The sequence below is a fragment of the Hyperolius riggenbachi genome, chromosome 3 (assembly GCF_040937935.1).
Source record: "Hyperolius riggenbachi isolate aHypRig1 chromosome 3, aHypRig1.pri, whole genome shotgun sequence".
Lineage (NCBI taxonomy): Eukaryota > Metazoa > Chordata > Amphibia > Anura > Hyperoliidae > Hyperolius > Hyperolius riggenbachi.
The window spans coordinates 240042910-240061109 of NC_090648.1; the positions used below are offsets into that span (position 1 = coordinate 240042910).

The window sequence follows — 18200 nt, forward strand, 5'->3', positions numbered from 1 at the left end:
AACTGCCTGCAGACAAAGCACTTGCATGCCAATAACCCTAACCACCTATTTATGCATGTAAATAATCTTACAACTGTCTTTATGATTTTAATTCTGTCAACTACTTTCATTAACATTAGTGCACCAATACCCAAGACTCTATGCTTAACATAGCATTTCTTTTTAAATCACACAGGACCAATCTTTAACACATTCAGATGTTCAAAAATAAAGGAAGCATTTCTGTTTACACCAACAGTCCACAGCCTTTCCACAAGCCATAAGGCCTTCAAATTGATGTTAGCGGTTTGTGACCTTCTACTGGTAAACATCTACTTGGTGTAAACCATTTGGCTCACATATGGTGAGGATGCTGCAGTTGGGACTGATGATCTTTTGAACTTGATCTTCATTTGTCCTTGGATTGTTGATGCATCAGTTGAAGAAAAGACATTGCTTCCATGCAGGAGACTTATTATTTCCTCTTTGTAGCCTATAATGGCGTTGAATAAGCTAAAACTGATGGATTTTAAAAACACTTTCAAAGACATAATTTTATTTTTACCTCCTATGTCATTCCACTAGCACAACCCTTAATGAATGCACTTTTACTAGTTGTTTGTGAGATACATTTTGTGCTGATAGACGTTACAGATGGTCTCTACAGACAGGTTGAAATTTGTACACATGGCACATTGGATTGTTTATAAAAATACATTAGAATTCTGATGTATCAAGCTTCACTGTCCTGAGTGGTATAACATGTTTGCTGCAGTGCATATGACTCTTTCAAATTGATGCCTTCCTATCAAGGAACATTTAAAAATGGCAAATAGTTTAACTAATCCAGTGTTTCCAAACCATTACTTCTTATTCTATCAACTGTTCACTTATCTGATCAACCCAATGCTTAGATTCTAATGGCTCCACCTGAGCCTATGCAAGGTTCTGTGCAAATCTGTATTTGTACTTAAAATGATTCCACAGCAAGTATAGCGCATTTTACTGTTATCTTTCATAATGACATTATTATTTATGTACATCAACAACAACAACTGTGCTTTCTTCGTGCATAGGTAAAAAAAAGTCCTTCCATGCAATCAGTTAATAGTATTTCCAAGTATTTGTCCAATAAATGATTCAAGTGATAGATTCTTTTCAGAACACTAGCACGATTTTTAGTCAAGAAATATTAAGTGATCACAAGTTAAAATCTGATATTCACCCATTTGTTTGAAAAGCAAGTTTTCTAAATCTTGCTTTACTGCTAGCTTTCAATTTGTAGACATCATTTTAGTAATTATCGAGACTTATAACAGTAAATATACATACAATGTAACATACAAAATTATTTCACAATAAAGCATTTTCGGAGGTGCCTGGTATATATAAAACAATTACAAACTGTGTAAATAGAGGTAGTAGTTTTGGTCTTACCTCTCCTGAAGAATTAGACTAGTATTTCTGGAAAAAAGTTAATTCAGCACTGAAATTTGACAACACTTTTTATGGGGTCTTACCTGCTTCCTCAGGTCGACAAAACAGCAGTGCCTAAGATATAAATATATACACATTCTAATGCTTATGTAGTCAAAAAGTTAGCCCTGTTTCCATAACTGTAATAGTTCTTCTGATATGTCATCAACACAACTAATACCTGGCTCTTATCCTAATTGCACATCAGCACTGTTTTATATATCAATGTATACCATAATTGTATACCATATTTAAAAACAATATTCATTATTGTATCCTACTATGTCACTGGGTCTATATTTTTTTTTCTCCTTCAGATCTACAACTGATAAAGTGCAGAGTTTAACACCTCTGATTATCATATAAAGTGCAGGATGCAATATTTTGGTTACCATATACCACAATAGTTCTATATCCATTCATCATATACATTACTTTATAGCGACACTCTTTTTGTCAGAACAACTGTTACAGTTATGGAAACAAAGGAGGCGAATTCTATGAATGTATAAGCTTTAGAATGATTATAGATTAATATCTTAACCCCTACCCGACATCTCCGCGCCGATTGGCGTGAACGCGGCAGCAGCCCCAGGACCACTCCACGCCATGAATGGCTGTTTGTGGGGATTGCAGGTGATCATGCGCTAATGCGCGCATCTCCGCATGAATGATAGAGCTCTGCTCCGCCATCAGTCTCCCAGCGGCGATTGCCACTCGGAGACTGTTAGACAGCAAAACTGCCGTCTATTAACATTATACAGGGCTGTACTGGGGATAGCCGTGCGACACGGCTTTCCCCATGGGGGACACAGGAGTCATCCGCTGTGATAGGCTGAAGTCTTTCACAGCCGATTGCTGTGATAGGCTGACGGGGGGAGGGAAGGAGCTTTATACAATTAATAAAAAAAATAGAGAAATGTATTTTAAAAAAAATGAAATAAATATTTATAATAAATAAACAATCCTGGGGGCGATCTGACTCCACCAACAGAGAGCTCTGTTGGTGGGCAGAAAAGGAGGGGGGAATCACTTGTGTGCTGAGTTGTACGGCCCTGGAGTGAGCCCTTAAAGCTGCAGTGGCCCAATTAGGAAAAAATGACCTGGTCACGGGGGGAGTTTAACACCACAGTCTTCAAGTGGTTAAGCACTGCTGCTAGGTAGACCTGAGGAAGCTGGTAAAACTCTGTGAAACGTATTATCCCATTTTAGTGCTCAAACTTTTTTTTCCAGAATTACTGGCCTGATTCTTTGGGAGAAGAGATAAGACTAACACTACTTCTCCTTCTTAAAGAGACACTGAAGAGAAAAAAATTATGATATAATGAATTGATTGTGTAGTACGGATAATTACTAGAACATTAGTAGCAAAGAAAATATTTCCATATTTTCAGTTAAATAGTGCTTTTTATATCATTGCATCATTCTCTAATATTTACAGTTTACACACTGCTCAGCATTCTAAATTATATTACAAAGCAGGCTGGTGAACTATTGACCTGTCCTCTGCAGAAGAAAAAAACAATACAGAGACTGACAGTTGAGCTAACAAGCTTCAGAAGACAGAGCTCTCTGCGACTTTGAAAGCCATGGAGCTCAATGTCTCTTTTGCATAGATAACAGTTGGAGTTTCTTAACTCTTCCTGTACTAGAAACAATATTAGGCTTATGCTCCTAATGTTTTATTAACTGTACTACACATACAAATCATTATATCATAATTGTATTTTTTGCTTCAATGTCTCTTTAAACTGTTTTTATTTGTTTTGTATTTACCTGGAAACCTTAGAAAGTGCTTTATTGTAACATTTCATCACACCTCAGTTGAGATATTGTAATTTTTTTTAACCTAGTCCTAAACAATTTCATAGTATCTTAACTATCCGGTTCCTACACTATAGTACCAGGAGAAGTGGAACAGGGCGGTTTCATCCCACAAGGTCTAACAGCAGTTGCAAGTTTTGTAAGCTCACAGAAACATAATCTTTGCATAGCGTAAAATGATCATATCTTTATTACCGTACTTTTCCCTGCTAGAATCACAAGTACAATGTCTTCCTCGTTTTTTTTTTAAATTAACATCTGTATCTAGTATTTGAGCAGTGGACATTGTCCTTTCTTTCCTTATCCTTCTCATCCTCCCTACTCTCTTTGGATCCCTCACTACACTCATCATGATTCCTCTAGCTCCTTTGTTTAGTAGAAGACCACACCCACCACTAACTCTGCCCAAAGTATTATAGGCAATGGGACATATCAGGAACCAACAAATAGCTCTGTCTTTGAATCTCTGTGGCTTTGAGGTACCTGCCTGCTTTTGTTGAATGTTGATACTATTTATTAATCACAGGAAATTTGTACCACGAGAAATATAATGGCTGCTATAGCAAGCTTTTGAGAAAAAATATTTAATACCTACCATGTCAGTCATTTAACACCTATAGTTTGTTCATTAAAGAACTGGAAAACATGGGGACTGTGAAGTTGCACATGATTTTCATTTTTTCCTCATTTTATGCATTTAAAGGGCAATAAAATTGCCTTTTAAATGCATAAAATAAGAAAGCAAACCCACAGAGATTTTTCAAAACTGATCTTTTAGTTGATGGCTTTTTTTCTCTTTCCAAAATTCTAAGATTGTAAATGAGATCATTCCTCTAGGAGCAACAGTTCATATATGTGCCAGGGTATTGTGATAACAAATGACCTTAAACAACACCAGGCATGAAAATAATGCTAAATCAAAAGAAAAGTTATTTCCTTAGGGCATTTAATATTGTTATGAATGGTAAATGTTAGGACTCTGGGGATTCCAGTTCAGTGCAGGTGACAGTTTGGCAACTTTGCTCCATTCAGGTTAATCTGTATTTTCAAGTTGTTTACCTTTGAAACTCAACAATAAAATCTGACAGTTATGGTTTATTACATCTGCACACACACACCGTGACTCCTGCGGCTCAACAGATGGGAAATCAATTAAGTGATGTGTCATCTCCCATAAGCCTAATTATTTTACAGGCATATAAAGTAATTGATTAACCTTCATCATACCAGATCTCATAAAGATTTTATTGTTGAACTCATTAAGGTTAACAAAAGCTTCTTAGTGTTTCAATGGCAGTATAAGTTGACTGAAGAAGCCCATCTGTATCACTTCTCATTACCGAATCCATCATGTCTTTGTATTGTCAGCATCATCAATACTTGTGGTTATTGATTTAGACTGAATTTACACTTCATTCTTAACACTGAACGCAAGGCAATAAATATTATGTTATGCTTCAAACATGAATGTTTAAACATTTATATTTAAAAATACCACTGGGATTAACGTGGTTTTGTAAAAAAAAAAAAGAAAAATAAGTCACACAGCAGTACTAAAACTGCTTATTGGCAGTTATTGCCAGTTTGGAAACAACTGTTTTCTGCTGGCTTGGCCTGTTATGTGCCTCTAGTGAAGATTCAGTCAGCCCCAGCTTGTGGGACTGAGCAGAGAATGATGTCAGTATCATCCTTCCTCTACACCTTAAAAAAAAAAAAAAAAAGGTTATTCAGATCCAGTGCATCATGGTGACCCTGTTTTACAATGTTATTAAATCAATGTTTTCCATGTCAGATCAAATGTTATGTAAACTTGCTCCAAGTAAGTTATTTGATATTATTTGATCAATAATTGTAGCCAAAGCATTCAACAAATATTCAGCATTACAGCCAAAGAGTTAGTATTTTAGGAGATCAGCAAGGGTGGCATCCATATTTCTCGTACAACAGGTTAACTGTTAAAGTGGAGACTGTTCTTGACATCAGAGACGTTCACTAAGGTCTCAGTTCAGAATTTCAGGTATTTGAAACTATAACAGGATTTCTTCTTGTACACCAGGTCAAATTGCTTTAAATTAATAGAGATTTAAGGAGATACAATAGCAAATAGCCAATTTGTGATGTGACTTGAAGCAGTTATGAATTGTGGGGGTCCAGTGTGACTCCTAACACAACGGTGGAGCAAATGACGAACACATTTTTTGAGTTCAACACAAATATATAGCTTTCATTTACAGTCTGATGTATAAATAAAACAAAAATGAATTCCTAGCCTGAGCACTATGTACTGTATATAGTACAGTTTTTAACTTCCAAAAGAAGTTACTTTCAGTATGTCAGTTCACACAGCTAAATTTAAGCCCAACTCCAGGACTTTTCAAGTACAAGTGAGGCCAGCTGGTTGAACCGTAAACTATCAGGGGGTTGGGAACTTTTGCCAAGGTCATATGTTGCCCAGATACTGTATGCTAAAATTACATATTTTTAGAATATCTGCTTTTTATTGCTGTTTTTTTTTCCTTAATCATTGTCAATGGAGAGGAAGTGAGGGAAATCTCAAAAGCAAGGCAGGCAATACAAACTGGAGATTTTATTCTTTCGCCACTTTTCCATTAGCAAAAAAATAGTTTTGTTTACCTGTGCTACCAATCAAAATATTTTCAACTGGTGGTATCTGTCACTAGGGCATAAAGGAGTTATTTCACTAGAAGCTAATAAAATCGACATGTGCAGATAGAGCACAGCAATGTTACCAGTATTTATGCCAGCAGAGTAGCACACATTGCATAATTAGCACAACCTGCGGTACATGGGTAACGTGGGCATTGTTACAGTAATATGTTATACATGTTGTGTAATATACATTACCATAGCAACAGTCAGGGTACCCATAAAGTAAAGCAGAAAGGAGCGCTCTTCTGTGCATTAACATTTTAATATGCTTCTATAAAAGATAAAATTGCACTTACGAGATCGAAGTAAAATCACAGCTTATCAGACCAAATGGTGTACACATTCGTCTCCCTCTGATGGACAATAACGCCTTGGTCTCCTCCACGCTGTGGCCAGTAGTGTGGGTTTCCAGAAGGATCGGAGCTCCAGCGGGACAGGGACCAACGGACAAGTAGCTACTATGCGCCTATTGCGTCATGACGCGTTTCGGTGTTACTACGCCTTCGTCAGATGAGGCAATGGTGCAAGGGACGCATCTAAATACGCATACTGTTGTTAAGTAACGGCATGAATACGCCATACACGCAAGGACGGGTGCAACCTGGTGGCAAAATAGTTACCGCATGTGTGAGGGGGAGAGCGGCTTCCAGGCAACCATGGCCACGCACGCAAAAAACAAAAGCCGTGGCTGGACACAACCTGTTTACGGCACGGGAGAACCCAACACAGGGTTATCCTTGCAGAGAACTCACGTTGCTGCCCACGGCCGTCTGTCATACACAACACGTATCTATGTGAACAATTGTATAATACATCTTATTCTGGGAGAAACATAAAAATTATAAATGGAAATAAAAATACATAAATGAAAACCATAAAAATAATACAAATAAATATTATAACAAAAAGTCCAAATACTATCTCATAAATCCATAAGCAACTACATCTGGATTAGTGGAACCAATAAGGGTATATACAAAGGCTTCACACTGGTACAGTATATGCACATAAAGAAATGGATACATTTAAAAATATAAAAAAATAGAAATAGAGTGCAATTTGTTAATGTCATAAAATGGGATTAATAGTCCATATGAAAAATAATAAATAAATTAGAGCAGATATGAACCAGCAACACTACTAATGGAGCCTATCTAAAAATGGAATTATGAGCTCTACCAACTTAGTAACTGTTGAGCTGCAATTAGGTGGCTAGTGTTCATATAGGGAGCTGATAGGGGTGTGATCTTAAAAAAATTAAATAACCCTGGTGTACTCACCACAATAAGCCTCAAGAAGATAGCAGTGCAACAGTGGAAGTGCAGCTTGTTTAGAGCCCAAGAGGATAAAAAAGAGGAAGCAGATGTAAGATGGTGACCTAGAAAGGCAAAGTAGAGGGAGGAAGCACAAATCCATCACAAGGTGTATCAAATATAGGACTTCTAGCCCTTCATTTAATTCCACTGGTGTCAGTGAGTTAAATTTAAAGGGACTCCGAGCAGTGCAGAAACTATGGAAAGATACATATCATTTTAAAGCTCTCTTTCTCCTCTTTCCAATGATATATAAACCGCCGCCCTACGCCTTTTAGTTTTCGCTATTTTCGCGACTGAAATTGCTGCGGCCACGATTTCAATCGTGAATATAGAGAAAACTAAAAGGCGTAGGGCGACGATTTAGGTGTCACCAGAAAGAGGAGAAAGAGAGCTTTAAAATGATATTCATCTTTCCATAGTTACATTGTATTACACAGGGCGACTTTTTCTGCTGAATGGAGCTGCTGACACTGGGGAATGTGTCGCCCTGTGTAATACAAGTAACTATGAAAAGATAGATATAATTTTAAAGCTCTCTTTCTCCTCTTTCTGGCGACGCCCTACGCCTTTTAGTTTTCTCTATTTTCGCGATTGAAATAGCGGTTGCTGCAATTTCAATCGCGAAAATAGCGAAAACTAAAAGGCATAGGGCGGCGGTTTATATATCATTGGAAAGAGGAGAAAGAGAGCTTTAAAATGATATGTATCTTTCCGTAGTTTCTGCACTGCTCGGAGTCCCTTTAAAGATCCAATAGGATTCACGTTCGCATAGCTCTCTAATGAGCTCGTCCATACCGCTCAGGTGGTTAATTACCTCACCATTACCATCAGTTATTTCAGAAGTACGATGTCTGATAAAAGCAATAAGCATACTATGCCTAGACATTTACAGGTAACACATGAGAGGTTGGTAGATAGTGCTTCGATCTCGTAAGTGCAATTTTATCTTTTATAGAAGCATATTAAAAAGTGAATGCACCAGAAGAGCGCTCCTTTCTGCTTTACTTTTTGTTAGAACAATCCTACTCCCTCTCACGAGTCACAACAGGAGCAGCACATTCTGGAGGCAAAAGCCGTTACCCAAAAGGGATTTTATCTGACTGAGCGCGGTGGATTTGAGAAAAGTCATGTTACCCACCTATGCTAACTGAAAAGTAAGCTACTCTGCTAATCTAAAAGCCAGTAAAATTGCCATGTCCATCTGTCCATGGCATGTTTACTGGCTGTTAGTGAATGTACCTTCACGTTATGCAAATATTCACTATGGGAACAGTGGCACCAATAGAAAGCTGACTGAAGTTCTTACTGTTCCAGGCCAGGCTCTATTCAGAACTAAAAAACAAACAAACGTTATTTAATCTTCTTAGCCAAATTGGAAGCATTACACATGAATGTTTATCATAAAAATTACATTTCAGTTCCTATAGAACTCAGGTAACCTCCCCAGAGACTAGATTTAAACTCGCAAGAAAATGGAAGTCTTGCAAAATATAAAAAAAATGCCTTTTAAGCAAGTAATTTTAAAATATACTGTATGTCTAAAGCATATTGAACACCTTATTGTGTTTTCATTTTTAATATTTACCACTTGCAGCCAGAATGTGGAGCGTCAGACACAAATGTTGCTGTCTGATCAGAAACATGCAAAGTATATAAGTGTATGGAATTCAGATTTTACACTAGAACGTTATCCTGTGCTGCCTTAACACTGGGAAGTTCTTTAATGCCTTCAGGGGCTGCTCCAGGTGCTGGGTAGCGCCAGTAACTCTGTGCAGAAAGTAAAAGAAACAAGACCGCTCCTCTGGTGCATTAACCTTTTTAATTATAAATAGTCACGCATAAAAGTTGCACTTGCAGTGTGTAGTTCAAAACAAGCGCTTCTAGGGCCTGCCAGCAAGTCCTCTCCTTGTTCCTGTGCTTGGCCAGAGCAACAGGCGCGATGTTGCAGCATGGAGCGAGGTGCGGTGGGTGGGGCCTGGTTGCAACGGAGCTGTCTGATGTCACTACGCGTTTCGGAGTTAACCACGGCTTTGTCAGGTTCACGAAGGCGTGGTTAACGCCGAAATGCATAGTGACATCAGGCGGCTTGCGGCACAACCAGGCCCCGCCCACCGCACCTCGCTGCAAAATCACGCCTGTTGCTCTGGCCAAGCACAGGAACAAGAAGAGGACTTGCTGGCAGGCTCTAGAAGCGCTTGTTTTGAACTACACACTGTAAGTGCAACTTTTATGCGTGACTATTCAGATTTTACACCCTGCAACGCTGTCAGATGTTTATGTCAAAGTGCCCTAAAACTGTGCCATAGACCTGTCCTTGGTCATTTGTTTTTGGCTGAGGAGCAAACGCACACGTGATCACGTGCAAACCTTCCCTTATCATGCGAAGTAACATTGTTTGTGTGAAAACCTTTGCGTGCGGCAGATCGCTATAGTGAATCGAGCCCATGGTGTGGTAGAGGGTTATCGACACCCTAAAAAAGAAACAAACGGGAGCCCAAATGGTGCAGTATGTCACAAGTTGTATGGCAAATGTAAAAAAAAAGGTTCTGGTACTCACATAGGAAGGGGGCACAGGGGGCAACCACCTCAGGTGACCAGCTGGAACTGGATTCGGTCGCACTCTTGGCAAAACAACAAAGGACCTATCAATGGCGGAGCCACTGGGTGCCAGAGTACACCCCTCCAAAGGAGGGTGTAAAGCACAAAGGGGTAAGAAGTTTAATTATGCACAGGCAATGCATTTCATGAGTCTAATGCCCACTTCCTCAGGCCAAATACATTGCCAGAGATGTATTTAGAGCCAAGAACAGAGCATCTCTGAGATCACTTTAACTACCTGAAGACCGCCCCACGGCAATGGGCGTGGCTGTGGCAGCAGCCCCAGGACTGCCTAACGCCAATTGGTGTCAAGTCGAGGGGCCGGTTATTGCAGGAGACCGCACGCAGGCTGTGCGCGCATCTCCTGCGTGGGAGGCGGTGCTCCGCCCCGCCTTCAGTCTCCGAGCGGTGATCGCAGCTCGGGAGACTGTTAGACGGCGAAACCGCCATCTTTTCAGCTAGTACAGTGCTGCGTTCCGCAGCAGCGCTGTACTGGGGACAGCCGTGTGACACGGCTGTCCCCTCCATAGGCTGGGGAGTGATCGGCTGTCATAGGCTGGCGGGGGGAGGGAGGGAGCAGGGGAGAAAAAAATATATACACAATTTTATTCAAAAAACAAACAGATAAATATTTATAAAAAAAATAAACACAGGGAGGGCGATTAGACCCCACCAACAGAGAGCTCTGAGGGATCACTTGTGTGCTGTGTTGTGTGGCCCTGCAGCTTGGCCTTAAAGCTGCAGTGGCCTATTAGCAGAAAAATGCCCTGGTCTTTAAGGCGGTTTAACACTGTGGTCCTGAAGTGGTTAAAATCATATGTGCCTCAATAACAACACAAGAAGATCATTTTTTGTGCAAAAAAAAATTAATTGGTATGAATGGAAACTTTGTATTCCAAAAATGTGCATGCAAGCACACTCAAAAATCATAAAACAGATTCATACATGAGAAAATAACATACAGAATTTGTGATAAGTGTGAATGGCCCTTAGCCTTTGAAGTTTCTGCTTACTAAGCTACATTTGTGCTGGAGATCAGCATACACAACAAGTGAGAAATCCAGCAAGAGATTGGTAGAATTATCAAAGAGATGTCTGTGGAGGAACCCGCAGCAACTGAGCAACATGTCAGATTTGAAGCTTAATAAAAAGTCAGAAATCATCTGCAATAATCATGTTTATTTTTTTATTTAAAAAATTAGTTTTTTTTTTTAAATAAGAGTATATGCACTTATGTTCTGGTTCTTTGTTTAAGCAGAATAATCTTAACTCATCCCATAATATGAGAAGAAAAAGAGCGAGAAGAATGGTGGATGATGACCAGGAGACTGTGGTAAGTTATGTAGTGTAAATACTCATCACAGTTAACTGTCAGAATATAATTTCCCTAGTACTAAGTAATAATATCCATAGTTATCAAACACCTGGACCATATACTGTATTTCTTGCAGCACAAGGGACACCTGCCCATAAGATGCATTTAGGTTTAGAGGGCGAAAACCTGGGAAAAAATATTCCTAAACCTGGTGTGCATGGACATTCTCTGGAGCAGAAGAAGTGTCAGCCTGCACCAGGTCTCCACCCAAGCTGTCTCTCTGCTACCCCATAGCAATCACCACAACCCCTGCAGTGTATAGCGGAAGCAGAGAGCACTCTCTTCACTGACTGGTGCACTACCTTCTTTCCCTGTCTTTCTATCTTCATTGTCATTGGCGCCCCCTCCATTACATTAGTATACATTACATTAGTATGCACATACTGCTGGGGTTACGTGAGGGGGCAACAGTGACAATGAAGATAGGACAAAAGACAGGGAGGACCGCAATGGCTGGATAAGTAAGTGCATTCCACTGCCATTTTACACTGCAGGTACTCCCTGCTGGGCAGAATGCATGTCACTGGGATTCTCATCATCCACACATGTGTGCCACACCATCAAAGACTGAATAGGCCATTGACTTGCATTACAGCATGATCCAGTAGGCATGGTAGGCATGGTTCATGAGGTAATGCACAGCAGACTTTGCAATGGAACTGCAGATTTTGGATACTTCTGTCACATTGTGTGGACTATTCAAATCTCCATAGACTTGCATGAAACGTGCGATGAACTGCAGAGGAGAAGACTACCACTATGTGAAGCAACATGTCGGGTGTGCAAGGTGCCTTAAAGGGACACTTAAGCCAGGAATAAGAAATCAGTTTTACTTTTCTGGGGCTTCTACCAGCCCCCACCTGCCGTCCTGGGCCCTTGAAGTCACTTACGGAGCCTCCGGTCCCCCACCACCAGCTACTTTTGTTTTCTCTGACATGCCTGACAGACCTGGCTATGCGTTTTTTTTCTTTGTGTTCCCGTCTGCAATAGCATCCTGCTCCTGTGCAGGACGCTGTTGAGGACAGGAACATGAAGAAGGATATGTGTGGTGAGGCCTGCGCAGGAGCAGAATGCCCACCAGCTCCCTGTCAGGGCCTGTTAGCGAAAACAAAACTAGCTGGCGGCTGGGGACTGGAGGCTGCGTGAGAGACTGCAAGGGTACGGCATGGCTGCAAGGGGCTGGTAGAAGCATCAGGCAAGTAAAACTGATTTTTTTTTTATTCCTGACTGAAGTGTCCCTTTAGGCTAGTTACACACCAGGACGTTGCGTTTAGGGGACATTATAGGGCACATAACGTGCCCCTAACGCAACGCCTGGTGCTCTCTGGTGTGGACTGTCGGAGTGAGCCGCGTTGTGCAGCTCACTCTGGCGTCCGTGATGCCGTGATGCGTACTCTTGGACGCATGCGGCATCACGTGGTCCCGCCCGGCCAATCGCCGCACAGAGCGGCCACTCCAGGAAGTAAACACTGCACATCACTGAGTGCAGTGGATATTAATTAGCCATGTGCCCGGCCGCTCTCCCCTCCTCCCCAACATGACTGAGCATGTGCAAACAGTCTAACGCGGCTTAGCCGCAGAGAACGCACAGCATGCAGCACTTTGCTGCGTTACAATGTAACGCAACGTGGGCAGTGTGAACAGCCCACTTGTGTTACATTGCTGTGCGTTGGGGGAGCGTTACAGGCTGCACTAATGTGCGCCTGTAACGTCCCTGTGTGCAAGAAGCCTAAAGGTTCAAAATTCACACCTGCCCTTATATATGTTACCTTTTCCTACTAGAGACTTTTCAAGTGAGTCCACCATCCTGGAAGAGATTAAAAAGATGTGATAGATATATAGCAGTATTGGGTGCACATTGTTTATGCCTGTGCAGAACAGCATACACTCAGGCACAGGCAACCATATGGGCCAATAAGGATGGTCAATGAGATGCAGATCCAAAGTTTATGCAGATTATTCAAATTCTGTATGCAAATGTATGTAGCTTAACCCATTCGCGTTCCGTCGTTTTCACTTGAGAAATGTTCACCTCCCATTCATTAGCCTATAACTTTATCACTACTTATCACAATGAACTGATCTATATCTTGTTTTTTCTGCCACCAATTAGGCTTTGTTTGGGGGGAACATTTTGCTAAGAGCCACTTTACTGTAAATGCATTTTAACAGGAAGAATAAAAAAAAACCTGAAAAAATCATTATTTATCAGTTTTCAGCCATTATAGTTTAAAATAATACATGCCTCCATAATTAAAAGTCACGTATTGTATTTGCCCATATGTCCCGGTTATTACACTGTTAAAATTATGTCCCTATCACAATGTATGGCGACAATATTTTATTCGGATATAAAGATGCATTTTTTCCGTTTTGCATCTATCACTATTTACAAGTTTAAAATAAAAAAAATATAGAAATATATCATCTTTACATTGATATTTAAAAAGTTTAGACCCTTAGGAAAATATTTACATGTTTTTTTTTTATTGTAATGTTTTTTTTTTATATTAAACATTTTATTTGGGTAGTTTTGGGAGGGTGGGATGTAAACAATAGGTTTAAAATGTAAATGTGTGTTGATTTTAATTTTTTTTTACTTTTGGTTGTAGCATTACTTTTTGGCCACAAGATGGCCATGAGTTTGTTTACATGACGTCACTCTAAGCGTAACACACGCTTAGAGCGACGCATGGGGGAGGTAGCAGCCAGAAAAGGCGAAGCTTCCGAGAGAAGCTGTCGCTTTTTCAGCGAGGGAGAGGAATCAGTGATCGGCACCATAGCCCGATTTACTGATTGCCTGGCTAACGAACCGCGGGCCCGTGCGTGCACGTGCGTGATCAGCCGCGGGAGCGCATGGTTCCTGGACGTAGTTTCTACGTCCAGGAACCAAAATAGGTTAAAAAATGGACCAATCAAGTCCCATCCAGAATTAAATTGATTGGTCCATTTTCAAACTGCATCAATTTTCATACAGAAATTATATAATACTGCATCAACTCAGAATTATTTGCATCCCATTAACCATCCCTAACGGACAAGAGAGTATGGTGGCAAGAGAGTATAGTTTTCCTGAAAATTTTAAAAAGCAATTGATAACAGAAACTGTACAACCAACAACGCACAAGTTTATTGCCTGCAATGTATTGATACATACCGTGTTTCCCCGAAAATAAGACACTGTATTATATTAATTTTTCTCCAAAAAGATGTGCTACGGCTTATTTTCGAGGAGGGCTTATAAATCTGAGGGGTGACACTACTCTATGTGCTCCCTGTAGTCAGATATGCCCCCCCTGTAGTGAGATGTGCCCCCCCCGTAGTCAGATGTGCCCCCCCTGTAGTCAGATGTGTCCCCAGCGGCAGCCCCCAGCGTTTTCCATTTTCCCCTGGTCCCCAGTGGCACCCCAAGCCATTAAAGCCATTCCTTCTCTCCCTCCCTCTGCAGAGTGGCGAGCGGAATGCGGAGCATTACCGACAAAGAGGGAAAACTCACCGCCTTCCGACGTACCAGCGTTACCATCTCTCCTCAGCGGCGCTCGGCTTCCTCTCCTTGACAACGTCGGCTCGTCATGTGACGCGTGCACGTCCAGGCGCGTCATGTGACACGTCGGGACGTGCGTACGTCACATGACAAGAGCCGCCGTTGTCAAGGAGAGGAAACCGGGCGCCACTGAGGAGAGATGGTAATGCTGGCACGTCAGAAGGCGGTGAGTTTTCCCTCTTTGTCGGTAATGCTCCGCTTGCCACTCTGCAGAGGCAAGGAGGGAGGGAGGGAGCGAGTGAGCGAGGGAGGGAGCTAGCGACTGACCAACTAGGTCTTATTTTCAGAGGATGGCTTATATTTCAAACTTGCTTGAAATATAAGCTAGGTCTTATTTTCAGAGGATGTATTATTTTCGGGGAAAGTCGGTAGCCCATTGTATGAGCTTAGACTTGGCAGCATTTATGAAACACATACACAAAAAGAAAGATTAACATAACCCCCATCAAGTCCCAGAGGTGCCCATGTCACTTGCAGCTGTGAGAAGACATTTGGGCATCAAAAGGCAGCAGGTGCCAGGACCACTATACAAACGGCTACAAACGGGGCACAAATTCTACTAGAGACTATTTACGATGCCCACATTTCCCAGGAGTCCTTTTTTTTTTTTGCATGTATGCTATTGTTCAGGTAGTTGAGAAGGCTTTGATTGGGGGGAGTAATTAAAAAATGAATATTAAGCTAATAAATGTAAATATTTTTAAAAAGGTTATACTGTAACCACTTTGCTTTGGTGGAAAAAGCACAACCTTGAGCTGAGAAATATTTTTTAAAACTTTGTGAAGTCATTGGACATCCTGGATAACATTATGTAAGACCTTGTTTCCCTAATCCCTTCCCAACTTCTTGTGGTATGGCTAACCTATTGGAGCAGAGAAGATATTTTGAATATAGTTATAGTTTAAAAAATGCCTCATAGCTGATAACATTAACCGAATCATTAACTGAATCAGCATATATAATTGTTAACACTTTAAAATTGCTGAAATTACTGGCAAACAAGCTTTTTATTACTTTGCCTTTCAGAGATTGGCATGGCACTACAGTTTCAAAAGCCAGATCATTCTTATATTGGTGGTGAAAAAGTTATCAAACTATGGCCCATATGCAATTCACTTTTTCACCTGAGTTTTCACCTAGGAGCTAATTTTTCACCTTCTATTTAAAATAACTTTCCAGCACTTTTCAATTAAAAAAGTACCGAAATGTAAATGAAAAAGTGATATCAAAATTATTTTGAGTATTTTCTTGCTTTCTGGTGGCTTAAATAGCATTTTATCGACACATTTAAAAATATCACCTAGGAGATTACTCAAGTGAAAATTGCATATGGGCCTATGTGTTTATATGAATGATCTACAATCACTCTCGCATGTTTTTAACGAATGTCATGATGGATCACATCAGCAGATAACTGTTCATAGTGACCAGTGTGTACACAGGTACGTGTACGCAAAGTCTACGCCACTTGTTGCATGTTCTGCATCATTTACCATATCGCCTGTCAACACATCACGTCGTTCACATCATATTGAGTAGATATTGTGAAAGATAGATCATGGAACGTTCTTTTTGTTGAGTAATTCACACAATCTTTCAGTGGTTACGTAGCTTAACTGCTCTGATTATCAGCTTCGCCTTCTGCAATCTGTCTCTGGAACTTAATGCCAATGATTGCTGAAATTGCATTATGCCTATGATCTGCTTTGGAATTTTAACTGGTGTGCAAAAAAGCATGAAATAATACAAAACATGTTTTTTGTATTTATTTGACTAATAACATTGCTGCTGAACTAGTGTTTCCATACCTCTTTTTTTGCTTTTTATTTTTTAAGGCATACCCTGGGACACAAGGAGGAAAAAGGAAAAAGGTACATATTAAAACAGGATTTACAAAGTTATTTCATACACTGAGTACAAAGGCATGAAGACCAAAACCTAATCTGTAGTGGCATGGAAAACAATTCACAATATATTTTAGAGTGTTGAATCCACCTTCTGAGAAAAAAGGTTAACTTCCGAGAAAAAAGTATGCTAAAGGTAATACATATGAACCACTTGGATATATGGGCTATCATTCATAAAGCATTACCGCATGCGGTAATGCTGAAAACAGCAGACTTTCCCGAGCACTTAGCAAAGTGTCCATTCAGAAAAGCTTTTTCCAGGTGAAAAGCTACAATTACAGACCAGGGAGATAAAGTACCGCTTTGTGCAGTGAACACCTCCAGCACATGTCGTAAAATGTAATTAAATGTCAATTCATAAAGATTAGAGCAGGCGGTATTGACACGGAAAAATACAGTCTGCTTTGAAGAGGTGATAAACCAGCTGAAGAGGTGATAAGCCAGTGGATAAGAACAAAGTTAATGGGGACAGAGCTCCCCCAGGCAGTAGCAGTGTGAGCAGAACAAACAAGGCTTTCCGGAATACCCCAGGCTGTGTTTTTAACCTCTTGGGTACCTTTTTTCAAATATATTTCACTTCACAAAGCCTGCATGTGTAAAGTTTCTTGAAGTTTTTCTAAGTTGTGGCAATTGCATAGATTGTTTAAAAAGACTTAAGCCTCGTCTACACGCGTAGATGAGGCTCCGATGTTACTTATCAATCGAGCCGCTGATGCGGCTCGATTGATAAGATCCGACAGGGTGGATCTTGCCACCTCCGATTCCCTGCTCGTTCCCCACGAGGGGACAATGGCAGGGAATCGAGCGGAAGATAAGCGGCACCGGGGGCGGATCGAATCCGATGCGGCGGGTACGCGGAAGAGGCGATCCGGTGGCTAATCGAGCCGCCGGATCGCAGCGTCATCTACGCGTGTAGATGAGGCTTAATAGACAGATTCAGAGAAGATTCAGGGCTGTCAGAGGCAGTTAAAAAAAATGCACATCCAAAGGGAAGTTGGGGCTGCCTCTTTTGTTGTAACGCTGTCTCTGCACGGAGACCAGGAATGTAACAAATGCAACAAATCAGCTGGCTCATTAATGTAACAACTCAGCCTCATGTTACCTACAACTCAGCTCGGAAAATTTCCACATTTCTACCGCAGCTGTGAAAATGTTTATGAATTAGCACACAGAAGTCTAAAATACTGAATGCGGTATTTTCCCTCCCAGATTTTTTTTATTGCACTGCTTTTATGGATGATAGCCTAAGTAGGGAAAGCTCATCAGGTGTAAGTGAGCGTTTAAAACTGATTTAAACTTATATCTGAAGTAAATAACTTGAAATAAAGTATAATTATAATTATTTTTATAATTATGTAATAATTTGTATGCTATTGTGATATTAGACAAGACAAGACACAAACATGTATAGCGCACTTTTCTCCTGGCGGACTCAAAGCCTCCATCGCTGCAGCTACTTAGGGTGTGCTCCACGGGCAACTAGGATCATTAGGGAGCCTTGCCCAAAGACT

General features: G+C 40.6%; 1 protein-coding gene across 1 annotated transcript in view; it reads left to right on the top strand.

The window, feature by feature from the left end:
• Positions 1-18200, top strand: part of LOC137562283 (collagen alpha-1(VII) chain-like) — a 519927-nt gene that overhangs the window by 257994 nt on the left and 243733 nt on the right. Inside the window, exons 70-71 of the mRNA XM_068273618.1 lie at positions 11122-11196; positions 16618-16653. Of these exons, the coding sequence (XP_068129719.1) occupies positions 11122-11196; positions 16618-16653 (111 nt within the window). The remainder of the gene's footprint in view (positions 1-11121; positions 11197-16617; positions 16654-18200) is intronic.